We start from the raw sequence: 16,035 nt of genomic DNA, 5'->3' as shown, positions 1-16,035 counted from the left end.
GTCAGAAAGCTACTGCTACTTCTCTTTCTTTCTGGTTGATAAGTAAATTTGTTTGGCTTATGAGACTGCTGAACAGCAACCTCCTGAGTGAATTACATTCCGCAAGAGCCGTTTCCTCTTCTTGGGCTTTCAAAAAAAACTAAATTTATGCTTACCTGATAAATTTATTTCTAGACACGGTGAGTCCACGGAATCATCAATTACTGTCGGGAATATCACTCATGGCCAGCTGGAGGAGGCAAAGAGCACCACAGCAAAGCTGTTAAGTATCACTTTCCTTCCCACAATCGCCAGTCATTCGACCGAAGGAAAAGGAGAGAAAGGAAATAACACAAGATGTAGAGGTGCCTGAGGTTTAGACAAAAAAAAAAAAAACACTGTCTGAAAAAAGGGTGTGCCGTGGACTCACCGTGTCTAGAAAGAAAGAAATTTATCAGGTAAGCATAAATGTTGTTTTCTTTCTTAAGACACAGTGAGTCCACGGAATAATCAATTACTGTTGGGAATCAATACCCAAGCTAGAGGACACCGATGATTAGGGAAGGACAAGACAGGTAACCTAAACAGAAGGCACTACCGCTTGAAGAACCTTTCTCCCAAAATAACCTAAGCCGAGGCAAAAGAATCAAATTTGAAATATTTGACAGGTTATGCAGAGAAGACCAAGTTGCAGCCTTGCAAAACCGATCCAGAGAAGCTTCATTTTGAAAATCCAAGAAAAAGAGACAGCCCAAGGGAATGAGCTGAAATTCTCTCAGGAGACTGCTGCCCAGCAGTCTCATAAGCAAAACAAATTATACTTTTCAACCAGAGAGAAAGAGACGTATCACAAGCTTTCTGACCGTTACGTTTCTCAGAGAGAAAAAAAACAACAAACAGGGCAGAAGACTGGCAAAAATCCTTAGTCGCCTGAAATAACATTTTAAAGCATGCACAACCTCTAAGTTGTGCAACAAACGTTCTTCAGAAAAGAAGAACTATGACAGAGAGAAGGAACAACAATTTCCTTAATAAAATTTCTGTCCTAAACCCCTTTAGGAAGGAACCTAACTTAGTACGAAGAACCGCCTCATCGGTATGAAAGATAAGGCAAATCCCACTGCAAAGCTGAGAGTTTCATCACTCTCCGAGCAGAAGAGATAACAATAAGAAACAAAAACCTTCCAAGATAACAACTTAATATCTATGGAATGCAATGGCTCAAACGGAGCTTTCTGCAAAACTTTAAGAACAAAGTTAAGGCCCCCCGGAGAAGCAACAGAATTAAACACAGGCCAAATCTGACCAAGGCCTGATAAAAAGATTGCATATCCGGGACGTCCGCCAGACGCTTATGCAGCTTATTTCCTGTAGTATGACAAAATTCTATGAATCTTGACCCTACTCCAAGAGTAGCCCTTGGATTTGCACCAAAAAAGATATTTACACTATATATTATGGTAAATCTTTCCCGTAACAAGCTTGCAAGCCTGAATCATGGTCTCAATGACAAACTCAGAAAAAAACCACGCTTAGACAAAACTAAGTGTTCAATCTCCAAACAGTAATCTTCAGAGAAACGAGATTTGGATGAAGGAAGGAACCCTGTCTCCAAAGTGGAAGACAAAACATTTCCACTAGGTCTGCAAACCAGATCCTGCGAGGCTACGCAGGGGCTACTAGAATCACTGATGCTCTCTCCTGTTCGATACGAGCAATAACTCGTGGAAGGAGAGCAAACTGAGTAAATAGGTATCCAAGAAAAATGCCAGAAAATCTATTAGGGCAGTCTTTCGGATCACTTGACCTTGAACTGCACCTTGGAAGTTTGGTGCTCTGCCGAAACGCCCTCAGAAGCCAACTCCGGAACCCCCCCCCCCCCCCCATTTGAGGATTTACCTAGAGAACACGTCTGGATGGAGAGCCCATTCCCCAGGATGAAATATCTGTCTATTCAGAAGTCCAATGGAAAGTGGATGACACACCGCAATTGTGAACTTTCACCCACTGAAAAATCCAAGTCATCTCCTACATGGCTAATAAACTCAGAGTTCCTCCCTAGTTGAGGTGATATTGTCTGACTGGAACCAAGCTAAGGACTACTGAGGCCAAGCCATCAGAGCATTGTAAATCACTCTCAATTCCAATATGATAAAGAGGAGAGCAGACACTTCTGATTCCATACTCCCGTGTCATAAACAAGCCCCAGACTGCTTCCCAGCCCAGCAGGCTGACATCCGTGGACTGATCTAGATCTATCTTTTAAGACAAGATCCGAAAGTTATCCATTTTATGGAGAATAGCAAAGGGAAAGATGTCCATGGAAACCATCAGACCAATTCCCCCCATACACTGAGTCACTTGAAAAATGAAGGAAATAATAACTGCTGCTAGATCCAAACTCCCAACCTTCTAGTTGCAAATGGTAAAACCGGATAGTAGACAATATGCACAGATTGTCACAGCCATGCCCGGATCTGAACCAGGATCTCCTGGTTTCCAGCCTTTTCTTCTGTTTCTGCGCCACCAGAGGGCTTTTTGCAGATAGAGGAAAAGCAATAAATCATCCTTGATTATCTGACCTCTGTTAGAAATCTTCTCCTAGATAGACAGACAGACAGACAGACAATCTATTAAAGGTCCCCAAATAAATCACCTTTGTAGATGGAACAAGGGAACTCCTCTCCATATTCAATCCCATTCATGGGAAAGTAGATTGGACAAGATCTTTTGAAAGAGAGTTTGCTCAAAGGAAGGATGACACCTAAACCATATATTGTCCAGAAAAGCACCCTTGCAATACCCGAAGACTAAAAAGTCTTTCTAAGAAGGCAAAACTCAAAAACTTGAGAATATCCCTATCATGGCAACAATAAATACACATCCTTCAAGTCTATGTTCGCTATGAACAGGCCCTCTTGAACCAAATGAGAATGGATACTACTTTAAAGGCCAGAACCTGAGAAACTTGAGGTAAATACCTAGATCCCATTCCCTGACTGGAACTATCATTCCCAGAGAGGAAGATCCTGAACCCAGTTAAAGGAATGCCTCTCCTCATACCTAGATGCAGATACTCTAGAAGGAAAATCTTAGATTGGACTAGGTATGATTGTGTTGACCCTGCAGAAAGAGGAAAGGGAAAACATTTCCTTTAGTCTGACTCTCTTGACGTGAGGCAAAACATTTTTTATTTTCACCCGCAAAATCAGAGGATAATTCTGCCAGACCAAGTACAAGGTCACATCCTCGAAAGGAAATGCCAGAAGCATGGATATGGAGAAAAAAAAAATTATTGAACCTACAACTGCAGAACTATAAAGCCTAGGCTGTACCACCAAGCCACCGGTATCAGCCCCAATGTCCGGCGGACTAACACAGCAGGTCTAATAAGACAAGGCATTGCTCTAAATGAACAATTAAACATCCAGCTTCTTATCCATGGATGCGAAAAGAAGCAGTTACCCTCCATAAGAGCCATATTAGAAAAGCTCCCTTCTACTTAGGGCACCGTGCATTTTAATGGAGTCAGCGACCGGAAAATAATAGTAAATTTCTTGAAGAAAATTAACCTCTAAGTCTCCATCACATGTACAATAAAGTGCCTGCTTACTGCCAGAAATATCCTTTATAAAGGATCCTTGTGTCCCATATTTAAGTGCAGATTTCCTATATGTTTACCTCCATCAGAGCTAGCCTCCTCCCAGAAGACAAAAAGCACTTACCTGCACATATAGCTGTCCGGCAGGAGGACAGCTCACCAGGCATGAGAGGATGCCACTCCTCACAGAGACCTGTGAAACAAAGAAAGAATAGAGTAAACCTACTCAGGCTTTCTATACAAGGGCAGCAACATGTTAGGAAAACTCAGCAAGGCCCACCTCACAAGTTCCTACTTTAAAGCTACCACTGCCCTACTGAAGAGACTAATGTGGAGTACGGCTACACCCAATCTTATGAGTAAAGATCAGAGCAAACCTACTCTGGCTTTTAAAATAATAAAATCTTGATTGAAGTGAAATAATCCAAATTTCTTCAGACACCAAAAATTTCACCTACTCCTTGCACCTAAGGCAAAGAGAATGACTGGGATTGTGGGAAGGGGAGTGATATTTAACAGCTTTGCTGTGGTGCTCTTTGCCTCCTCCTGCTGGCCAAGAGTGATATTCCAGACAGTAATTGATGATTCCGTGGAATCACCGTCTCTTAAAGGATTACTTTCTGTTATAATTTTTAAGCTAAACAACTAACATATTAAAGTTAATAAACATTAATTAAAACCTACTGACCTATATTTTCTCCAAAACAAAGTTTCATAACGTTCTAAAAGTTATATCTTTTATTCGCCGATGATGTCACGTTATCCTGTCCACTATTTTCAGCACTGCGTGTTAAAAATACTTAAACCAATAACTTTGTGTTTAAAGCGTCATTTTGAAACCTAGGTATTGTAAACGGATTGGTACAGAGCAAAGGATACCCACGGTGTGGGTTTGAATAACAATTAAATTTGCAGATAAGATTTCTGATATACGGTAGAGATATGTTAATGAAATGCTATTGATAAAAAGCGTATTTGGGGTAGTTAGTTAGTAACAGGCATAGAACATATTTACTTACAGTGGCCCTTTAAGAAAGAAATTAAGCTTCTGTGGAACAAATTTGCAAGGCTGCAACTTGGTCTTCTCTGCATACTTTTTCCAAATTTTACAAATCATACTTTTGCCTCGGCTGAGGCTTCTTTTGGGAGAAAGTTTCTTCAAAACGGCAGTGCCTTCTGTTTAGGTCTGCCTGTCTTGCCCCTCCCTAGTCATTTGTGTCCTCACTTTATCTTAGGAAAGAAAACAAAATTTATGCTTACATGATACATTTATTTATTTACGGATAGGATGAGTCGACGGCCCTGCCCATTATTTCAAGACAGTTTTTTTTTTTTTACTAAACCTCAGGCACTTCTACACCTTGTGCTACTCCTTTTTTCTCCATTTCCCTTCGGTCGAATGAATGGAGGTTGTGGGAAGGGGAGTGATACTTAACAGCTTGGCTGTGGTGCTCTTAGCCTCCTCCTGCTGGCCAGAAGTGATATTCCCAATAGTAAATGATGAAGCCGTGGACTCACCATATCCGGAAAAGAAAGAAATTTATCAGGTAAGCATAAATTTTGCTATCGCTCGAGCGCAAACGTTTGCACTCCACTCGTAATCTGGCCCAATATATTTTATATCACACTAATAATGTATTTATATTTCATTTTATTGTATTTAAATGTCAAGTTTATTTTCCCAAAGAGAAACAGGGAAAGTATTTTTAGAAAAAGTGGCATTAACACAAGTCGCTGCCACATAAATAGAAAAATTCTCACCATCCATAGAGGACATAACATTTTCAATCTTTATTGCAGACACATGATCCTCCATATTGGGTTTATTTTTCTTAGTATTCACAGCCACACCCTCTGGAACAGCAGCAGGAAAACCTTTAAAAAAAAAAAAAAAAAAAAAAAAAAAAAAAAGGTCACAAAATCCCATTACTTATAGTTAGACATGGTACTCACTAATGTACGTAACATGTACGGTCTACTCACCCAAGTGATCCATTATAGTAAGCGGATGGTTCCTCCACCTCTGCTGAAGTAAAAGGCCCTCAGATTTGGTCTAACCGACCCAGAGGAACTGGAGATTAAATGGTTTTGAGAGTCTGGAGGGAAAAAAATGGAACACAAGATTTAAAAAAAAATAAACAAACAAAAAACAACAAAAAAAAAGATAATATATTATAAAATATATTAGCAATTGGATGGTTGATCCAAGAGGAAAGAATTAGTATTTGTCATTTAAAAGGAACCCTAAAGTTAAAATTAAACTTCATGATTCAAATAGAGCATGCTTTTTTAAACAACTTTTTAATTCACTTCCATTATATAAATGTGCACTAACTTTTCACATGCACAGTTTCTGAGGCACCAGGCTCCAACTGAGCATGTGCAAGAATCCACTGTATATATGTATATGCATTTTGTGATTGGCTGATGGCTGTCACATGATGCATAGGGAAGGTAAATGGAACTAACTTTTTTTTTTTTCCTTGCAAATTTCTAAATCTACTCATTTGAAATTCAGTGTTTTTTGTCTTTTTCGTATACATTTGGTAATTATGCAGTTCTACTGTAGTTAATTGTCTTTAAAAGTGAATGTCAATTTTGATGAATTAGTGCCCGGTTTTTAATAATCCTATTGAAAACAAGGGCACTTTAATTGATAAAAATTGACAGTTCACTCGTTTTCTTCAAAAACTTACCTTTTAATCCTGGCAGCCGCTCCAGCACTTCCTCCGCCCGTTGCAAGCAGTCTTCGCGGGTCCAAAATGACAAATCCGGCTTCCTCCAATCACGGCGTAGCATCAGGCCAAGATTCCCCTGGGGTGGGGCCATGATTGGAGGAAACCGGATTTGTCATTTCTGACGTCGCAGAGGCTTCCGACAGCCAGGGGAATCGCTGGAGCGACATTCAGGATTAAAAGGTACGTTTTTGAAGAAAACGAGTGAAATGTCAATTTTGATGAATTAAAGTGCCCTTGTTTTTAATAGGATTATTAAAAACCCGGGCACTAATTCATAAAAACTGGCATTCACTTTAAGACTACCTCCTAGCATTTTATAAATGGGATAAAATAAAAACATTGTTTGTCGCTGGTCATCTTGATACCATGCACATGTTAAACTCAATGATTTACTGACTTTTAGGAATCAAATTTAACAGGTGGCCAATTCACTCTGGATATTAGCAGCTCACTCTCCTTGCATAGAAGGCCTCAGCTTATTTTTAACACTATTCTTGAGAATGAAGCCTCTTACAACTGCTAAAGACTAGAAGGTCTGATAAAATAGTCAGCAGCTGAGGTAAATAAGGAAACTGGTCAGAGAGAGAAGATCAGACAGCTGCTTTCCCTTGCAGAGAACTTTACTTCTCATTACGGCAGATGGTAGACTACGGTCAAATCTGAGAAATGTGTATGCTAAATGTAGCCACCAATCAGCAAGTGCTATCCAGGCACTGAACCAAAAACGGGATGGCTCCTAAGCTTAGCTTCCTGCTTTTTAAAATAGAAAGTTGCGGCTCTATCTGAATAATGAAAGAAAACATTTGGATTTTGTTTCCCTTTAAAGAGACAGTCTAGGCCAAAATAAACTTTCATGATTCAGATAGAGCATGCAATTTTAAACAATTTTCCAATTTACTTTTATCACCAATTTTGCTTTGTTCTCTTGGTATTCTTAGTTGAAAGCTTAACCTAGGAGGTTCATATGCTAATTTCTTAGACCTGAAGGCCACCTCTTTTCAGAATGCATTTTAACAGTTTTTCACCACTAGAGGTAGTTCCTGTATTTCATATAGATAACACTGTGCTCGTGCACGTGAAGTTATCTGGGAGCAGGCACTGATTGGCTAAACTGCAAGTCTGTCAAAAGAACTGAAATAAAGGGGCAGTTTGCAGAGGCAAAGATACAAGATAATCACAGAGGTAAAAAGTGTATTAATATAACAGTGTTGGTTATGCAAAACTGGGGAATGGGTAATAAAGGGATTATCTATCTTTCAAAACAATAAAAATTCTGGTGTAGACTGTCCCTTTAAGATGAGAAACTAAAGTTGTTATTTCAGGGAACAAAATTCCTGAAGAGCTCTTCCAGTAGCTCAGGTAAATAAATTCTGTGCGCTTTACACTTGGTTTTGTTTTAAAAAGATATTTAAAGTACTCCTGAAAACGTTCCTTGTAATTCTTTGTTGAAAGCTAAACCTAGGTAGGCTCATATGCTAATTTCTAAGCCCTTGAAGGCGGTCTCTTATCTCAGTGCATTTTGACAGTTTTTCATAGCTAGACAGCCCTAGTTCACCTGTGTCATATAAAAAGCATTGTGCTCACGCCCATGGATTTATTAATGAGTCAGTACCGATTGGCTAAAATGCAAGTCTGTGAAAAGAACTGAGATAAGGGGTCAGTCTGCAGAGGCTTAGCTACCAGGTAATCACAGAGGTAAAAAGAATATTAATGTAACCGTGTTGGTTTTGCAAAACTGGGGAATGGGTAATCTTTTTAAAATATAACAATTCTAGAGTAGACTGTCACTTTAACGGGAAATCCGTTTTACAGTATACGGTCCCATTAATTTCAGCTGGCTCTGTAAGTAGCTAATTAGTTGTCTTGTGTTTGCCAGATGCGAAAGACACTTCTTCTATTTAGTTGTACAAATGAAACGTTTCACACCAGTTTTGCCCTCAAGCATTAAACTAACATAATCTGTTTCTTGTTTGCAAAGCTGGATATAAAGGACTGGCATTTCTTTTTGATTTTCCTCTCTCAGCGGAGGACCTAAGCGACTACTAAAGGACCATTAAACACAGTTTAATTATAACAAGGGCACAATTTAATAATGGTCATATATTGGAAGGTCTCTTAAAACTGCTGTTCTATCTGAATCATATAAGTTTCATTTTATCATCCGTGTCAGTCAGTAAAAAAATCTGTAAATGGCTATCTGGAGTAGACTGTCCCTTTAACCATCAACTTTGTTAGTGTTTGTTAAAGCAACAAGCCATTTACAGATTTTTTACTGACCGACACGGATGATAAAATGAATCTCTCTCTCTCTCTATATATATATAATATTTATATATTACATATAACATATATAATCCCTTTATTACCCATTCCCCAGTTTTGCATAACCAACACTGTTATATTAATATACTTTTTACCTCTGTAATAACCTTCTATCTAAACCTCTGCAGACTGCCCCTTATTTCAGTTCTTTTCACAGACTTGTATTTTACCCAATCAGTGCTGACTCATAAATAACTCCACGGGAGTGAGCACAATGTTATCTATATGGCACACATGAACAAGCGCTATCTAGTTGTGAAAAAAACTGTCAAAAGGCACCCACCATACTCTGTTCTCGCACCTGACTTGTAAAGGGCAAGGCTTCACCCGCCATACTCCGTTCTTACACGTAACTTATAAAGGGCAAGGCTTCACCCACCATACTCGGTTCTTACACATAAATTTGTAAGGGGCAAGGCTTCACCCACCATACTCCGTTCTTACACCTTACTTCGTAAAGGGTAAGGCTTCACCCGCAAAACTCAGTTCTTACACCTGACTTGTAAAGGGTAAGGCTTCACCCACCATACACAGTTCTTATATGTAACTTGTAAAGGGCAAGGCTTCACCCACCATACTCAGTTCTTACACCTGACTTGTAAAGGGCAAGGCTTCACCCACCATACTCCGTTCTTACACCTGACTTGTAAAGGGCAAGGCTTCACCCACCATACTCAGTTCTTACATGTAAATTTGTAAAGGGCAAGGCTTCACCCACCATACTCCGTTCTTACACCTGACTTGTAAAGGGCAAGGCTTCACCCACCATACTCAGTTCTTACATGTAAACTTGTAAAGGGCAAGGCTTCACCCACCATACTCCGTTCTTACACCTGACTTGTAAAGGGCAAGGCTTCACCCACCATACTCAGTTCTTACATGTAAATTTGTAAAGGGCAAGGCTTCACCCACCATACTCCGTTCTTACACCTGACTTGTAAAGGGCAAGGCTTCACCCACCATACTCAGTTCTTACACCTGACTTGTAAAGGGCAAGGCTTCACCCACCATACTCTGTTCTTACACGTAAATTTGTAAAGGGCAAGGCTTCACCCACCATACTCCGTTCTTACACCTGACTTGTAAAGGGCAAGGCTTCACCCACCATACTCAGTTCTTACACCTGACTTGTAAATGGTAAGGCATCACCCACCATACTCCGTTCTTACACCTGACTTGTAAAGGGCAAGGCTTCACCCACCATACTCAGTTCTTACACCTGACTTGTAAAGGGCAAGGCTTCACCCACCATACTCAGTTCTTACACCTGACTTGTAAACGGTAAGGCATCACCCACCATACTCCGTTCTTACACCTGACTTGTAAAGGGCAAGGCTTCACCCACCATACTCAGTTCTTACACGTAAATTTGTAAAGGGCAAGGCTTCACCCACCATACTCCGTTCTTACACCTGACTTGTAAAGGGCAAGGCTTCACCCACCATACTCCGTTCTTACACCTGACTTGTAAAGGGCAAGGCTTCATCCACCATACTCGGTTCTTACACGTAACTTGTAAAGGGCAAGGCTTCATCCACCATACTCGGTTCTTACACCTGACGTGTAAGGGGCAAGGCTTCACCCACCATTTCTGGATCTTGCACCCGGTCCAGGGGACTTTAAATACCATCCTTGGGTTCTCACACCTGGGTTTTAGAGGGCTACTTTGAGCTAGCTGGTGACTGGTTGTTGTACATATATGCCTCTTGTCATTGTCTAACCAGAAGGGTTCAGCTAGCTCCCAATAATGTATTGCTGCAACTAAACATATCTAGATTTACTCTTCAAGAAGAATACCAAGAAACAGCCATTTTGAAAATATAAGTAAATGACATCTTTCTAGATCATGAATTTTACATTTTGAGTTGACTTTATTGTCCCTTTAAAACAAATAATTTACATACAGTCATGGCCAAAATTATTGGCACCTCTGCATTTCTGTCAGATATCGAACCACTTCACCCAGAATATTGTTGCAATTACAAATGTTTAGACAATCTCGTGTTTATTTGTTTTGTTTGTATTGGTATGAAACAAAAAAGTGGAGAGAAAAAAGCCAAATCTGACACATTCCACGCAAAACTCCAAAAATGGACTTGACAAAATTATTAGCAGCTTCTCAAAATTGTAAGAAATAATTGCATTCCAAGTTTGTGATGCTTCTGTAATTTGTAATTAAACTCACCTGTATCAATTAACAAGTGCTGACAATATAGAAATCACTCCGGTAACCAATTAAAATGGTGAAAAATTGACTCAACCTGTTTTGTGTCTGTTGTGTGTCTCTGTGTGCCACACTGAGCATGGAGAAGAGAAAGAGCAGCAAAGAATTGGCTGAGGATTTGAGAACAAAAATTGTGGGAAAGCATGGACAATCTCAAGGTTACAAGTCCATCTCCAGAGATCTTAATGTTCCTGTGTCCATTGCGCAACATTGTCAAGAAGTTTACAACCCATGGCAATGTAGCTAATCTCCCTGGATGTGGACAAAAGAGAAAAATTAATCAATGACTGCAACAAAGGATTGTAAAGAACCTCAATCATCTTCCAGACAAATTCAAGCTGACCTTCAGGCACAGGGTACAAATGTGTCAGCTTGCACTATAAGACGCCATCTGAGCCAGATTGGAGTTTGCCAAAACTTACCTGAGGAAGCCAAAATTATTTTTGGAGAATGGGCTGTGGACAGACAAAACAAAAATATAGCTTTATGGTAAAGCCCATCATTCTACTGGTTTTCAGAAAAAGAAATGATTCTCTTAAAGAAAATAATACAGTCCCTAAAGTCAAACATGGTGGAGGTTCAATGATGATTTGGGGTTGCTTTGCTGTTTCAGGCACTGGATGTCTTGACTGTGTGCATGGCATTATGAAATCTGAAGACTACCAAAGAATTCTGTGGTGCAATGTAGGGCCCAGTGTCAGAATGTTGGGTCTCCATCAGAGGTCATGGGTCTTACAGCGGTACAATGACCCAAAGCACACATCAAAAAGCACTGGAGAGTGCTGAAATGGCCAGCAATGAGTCCAGATCTCAATCCCATAGAGCACCTGTGGAGAGATCTCAAAACAGCAGTTGGGAAAAGTAACCCTTCCAATCTGAGAGACCTGGAACAGTTGGCGAAAGAAGAGTGGTCCAAAATTCCAGTAGAGAGGTGTAATAAACTCATTGATGGTTACAGGAAGTGATTGATTCAGTTATTTTTTCCAAGGGATGTGCTACCAAATATTAAATTGAAGGTGCCAATCATTTTGTCCAGTCCATATTTGAAGTTTTGCGAGGAATGTGTCAGACTTGGCTTTTTCTCTCTCCACTTTCTTGTGTTATACCAATACAAACAAAAGAAATAAACATGAGAATGACTAAACATTTGTAATTGCAACAATTTTCTGGGTCAAGTGGTGCATTATCCGACAGAAATGCAGGGGTGACAATATTGTTGGCCATAACTGTACACCTAAAAGCAAACTGGATTAAAACAAACAAGTGGACTGATTAAAAAAAAAACACAAAACATGTAAAAAGAATATAGTAAACCTTTTTAGATATTTTTATATAAAATGTATATTTATTACAATAAAACAACTTGTTTGCAATATGCTTTTGTTATTTTCTAATACAACAAATTCACACAGCTGTTGTGAATCTGTACATCAGTGTTTAACACAAAGACAGGGAATTCAGCACCTCTTTAAATAGAGTGTTATCTATCAAATTTTTATTTAGAAAAAAATATTGTAACAAGTCTCAAAAGTAAGAAGGAAACGCAACTCTCGACACACAAATACAAAACAAGAAATACAAAAATGCAATAAATGGTTATAGAAGATTAAAATCAATACAAAGATGCAGGACCATATATTACCAAGGGGCTAACAACACAACTGCCGACACCAAGCTCCATACATAGAGGAAAATAGGAAAATGTCTGGGGGGGCATAAGTAACCGAGATCTATGCTGATACTATATACGTCACTAGGTACTACACAGTCATAGCAATAGCTCATTAAACAAACAATGTTGACAAATAGTTGCAATCAGGTCAGAACATAGAAGCACGGACACATTAGACCCAATCTTCTGAATAAGACAAACGGGTGTAGTTCCATATAACTGTGTAACCCAGATGTAGGAGTCACAGTAGTTCAAAACATGAAAAGTGATTAAATGCTAGGATGTCCCCTGATGCAAAGTGCAAGTTTCAATGGTACTATCCCTTTAATAAGGGTATATTGTGGCCATGTGCATAGTGGCTGGGTTTCGCCACTGCTAGGGCACTCCGTTGGCTCTCTATGGGAAGTGTGTACTGAGACCGGTGTCACTTCCGGTTGTCTCGCCAGGTCCGTGGTTGCTGCTGGGAACGCCGCTCTTCTGTGTCTTACATCTCTTGGTATATTGTGGCCATATTTAGACTGTAATTCCGTCACTTGCTATGAGTATTTCCAAGGCACAAAACAGTTTAGCACAATCGGCTAGGAAATGCAGCATAAACTCATAGCGAGACTCACCACTGCTTCCCTTCAAGCTGATAAGGTCGTTTATCCGCTTCCACACAACGTTTCACAGCGAGATTGTATACGGCATGGGAGTCTCACCAAAACAAAGCCTGAGTGCAGCACACAATGGTCACAGCAATACCTGAGTGTGATACTGGTCACAGCAATACCTGAGTGTGATACTTATAATATAATATAAACACAGCCTTAGTACAGCACACAATGGTTACAGCAATACCTGAGTGTGATACTTATAATATAATATAAACACAGCCTTAGTGCAGCACACAATGGTTACAGCAATACCTGAGTGTGATACTTATAATATAAACACAGCCTTAGTGCAGCACACAATGGTTACAGCATTACCTGAGTGTGATACTTATAATATAAGTATAAACACAGCCTTAGTGTCAAGCACACAATGGTATTACAGCAATACCTGAGTGTGATACTTATAATATAATATAGAACACAGCCTTAGTGCAGGCACACGAATTGGTTACAGCATACTGAGTGTGAGCCTAGTGTGATACTTATATATAATATAAACACAGCCTTAGTGCAGCATCACAATGGTTACAGCATAACCTGAGTGTGATACTTATAATAGAATATAAACCAGCCTTAGTGCAGCACACAATGGTTCACAGCAATACCTGAGTGTGATACTTATAATATAAAACACAGCCTTAGTGCAGCACACAATGGTTACAGCAATACCTGAGTGTAGATACTTTATATAATATAAACACAGCCTTAGTGCAGCACACAATGGTCAAAGCAATACCTGAGTGTGATAGCTTATAAGTATAATATAAACATCAGCCTTAGTGCAGCACACAATGGTTACAGCAATACCTGAGTGTGATACTTATGAATATAATATAAACACAGCGCCTTAGTGCAGCATCACAATGGGTTACCAGCAATACCTGAGTGTGATACTTATAATATATATAAACACAGGCCTTAGATGCAGCACACAATTGGTTACAGCAATACCTGAGTGTGATTTTACAGCCTTAGTGGCAGCACACAATTATAACACAGCCTTAGTGCAGCACACAATGGTTACAGCAATACCTGAGTGTGATACTTATAATATAATATAAACACAGCCTTAGTGCAGCACACAATGGTTACAGCATTACCTGAGTGTGATACTTATAATATATAAACACAGCCTTAGTGCAGCACACAATGGTTACAGCAATACCTGAGTGTGATACTTATAATATAATATAAACACAGCCTTAGTGCAGCACACAATGGTTACAGCAATACCTGAGTGTGATACTTATAATATAAACACAGCCTTAGTGCAGCACACAATGGTTACAGCAATACCTGAGTGTGATACTTATAATATAAACACAGCCTTAGTGCAGCACACAATGGTTACAGCAATACCTGAGTGTGATACTTATAATATAATATAAACACAGCCTTAGTGCAGCACACAATGGTTACAGCAATACCTGAGTGTGATACTTATAATATAAACACAGCCTTAGTGCAGCACACAATGGTTACAGCAATACCTGAGTGTGATACTTATAATATAATATAAACACAGCCTTAGTGCAGCACACAATGGTCACAGCAATACCTGAGTGTGATACTTATAATATAATATAAACACAGCCTTAGTGCAGCACACAATGGTCACAGCAATACCTGAGTGTGATACTTATAATATAAACACAGCCTTAGTGCAGCACACAATGGTTACAGCAATACCTGAGTGTGATACTTATAATATAATATAAACACAGCCTTAGTGCAGCACACAATGGTTACAGCAATACCTGAGTGTGATACTTATAATATAAACACAGCCTTAGTGCAGCACACAATGGTTACAGCAATACCTGAGTGTGATACTTATAATATAAACACAGCCTTAGTGCAGCACACAATGGTTACAGCAATACCTGAGTGTGATACTTATAATATAAACACAGCCTTAGTGCAGCACACAATGGTTACAGCAATACCTGAGTGTGATACTTATAATATAATATAAACACAGCCTTAGTGCAGCACACAATGGTCACAGCAATACCTGAGTGTGATACTTATAATATAATATAAACACAGCCTTAGTGCAGCACACAATGGTTACAGCAATACCTGAGTGTGATACTTATAATATAATATAAACACAGCCTTAGTGCAGCACACAATGGTAACAGCAATACCTGAGTGTGATACTTATAATATAAACACAGCCTTAGTGCAGCACACAATGGTTACAGCAATACCTGAGTGTGATACTTATAATATAAACACAGCCTTAGTGCAGCACACAATGGTTACAGCAATACCTGAGTGTGATACTTATAATATAATATAAACACAGCCTTAGTGCAGCACACAATGGTTACAGCAATACCTGAGTGTGATACTTATAATATAAACACAGCCTTAGTGCAGCACACAATGGTTACAGCAATACCTGAGTGTGATACTTATAATATAAACACAGCCTTAGTGCAGCACACAATGGTCACAGCAATACCTGAGTGTGATACTTATAATATAAACACAGCCTTAGTACAGCACACAATGGTTACAGCAATACCTGAGTGTGATACTTATAATATAATATAAACACAGCCTTAGTGCAGCACACAATGGTTACAGCAATACCTGAGTGTGATACTTATAATATAATATAATATAAAAACAGAATTTATGTTTACCTGATAAATTACTTTCTCCAACGGTGTGTCCGGTCCACGGCGTCATCCTTACTTGTGGGATATTCTCTTCCCCAACAGGAAATGGCAAAGAGCCCAGCAAAGCTGGTCACATGATCCCCCCTAGGCTCCGCCTACCCCAGTCATTCGACCGACGTTAAGGAGGAATATTTGCATAGGAGAAACCATATG

General features: G+C 39.4%; 1 protein-coding gene across 1 annotated transcript in view; it reads right to left on the bottom strand.

Annotated features, from left to right (window-relative positions):
* LOC128659929 (homeobox protein orthopedia) overlaps positions 1 to 16,035 on the bottom strand; it is a 149,410-nt gene that overhangs the window by 119,134 nt on the left and 14,241 nt on the right. Inside the window, exons 2-3 of the mRNA XM_053713514.1 lie at positions 5,564 to 5,676; positions 5,342 to 5,455 (exon numbers count right to left, since the gene is read on the bottom strand). Coding sequence (XP_053569489.1) covers positions 5,342 to 5,455; positions 5,564 to 5,576 — 127 coding nt within the window. The 5' untranslated portion in view covers positions 5,577 to 5,676. The remainder of the gene's footprint in view (positions 1 to 5,341; positions 5,456 to 5,563; positions 5,677 to 16,035) is intronic.

This window comes from Bombina bombina, chromosome 5, assembly GCF_027579735.1.
Source record: "Bombina bombina isolate aBomBom1 chromosome 5, aBomBom1.pri, whole genome shotgun sequence".
In the NCBI taxonomy this organism is placed as follows: domain Eukaryota; kingdom Metazoa; phylum Chordata; class Amphibia; order Anura; family Bombinatoridae; genus Bombina; species Bombina bombina.
This window is presented reverse-complemented; position numbering and strand designations above follow the sequence as displayed.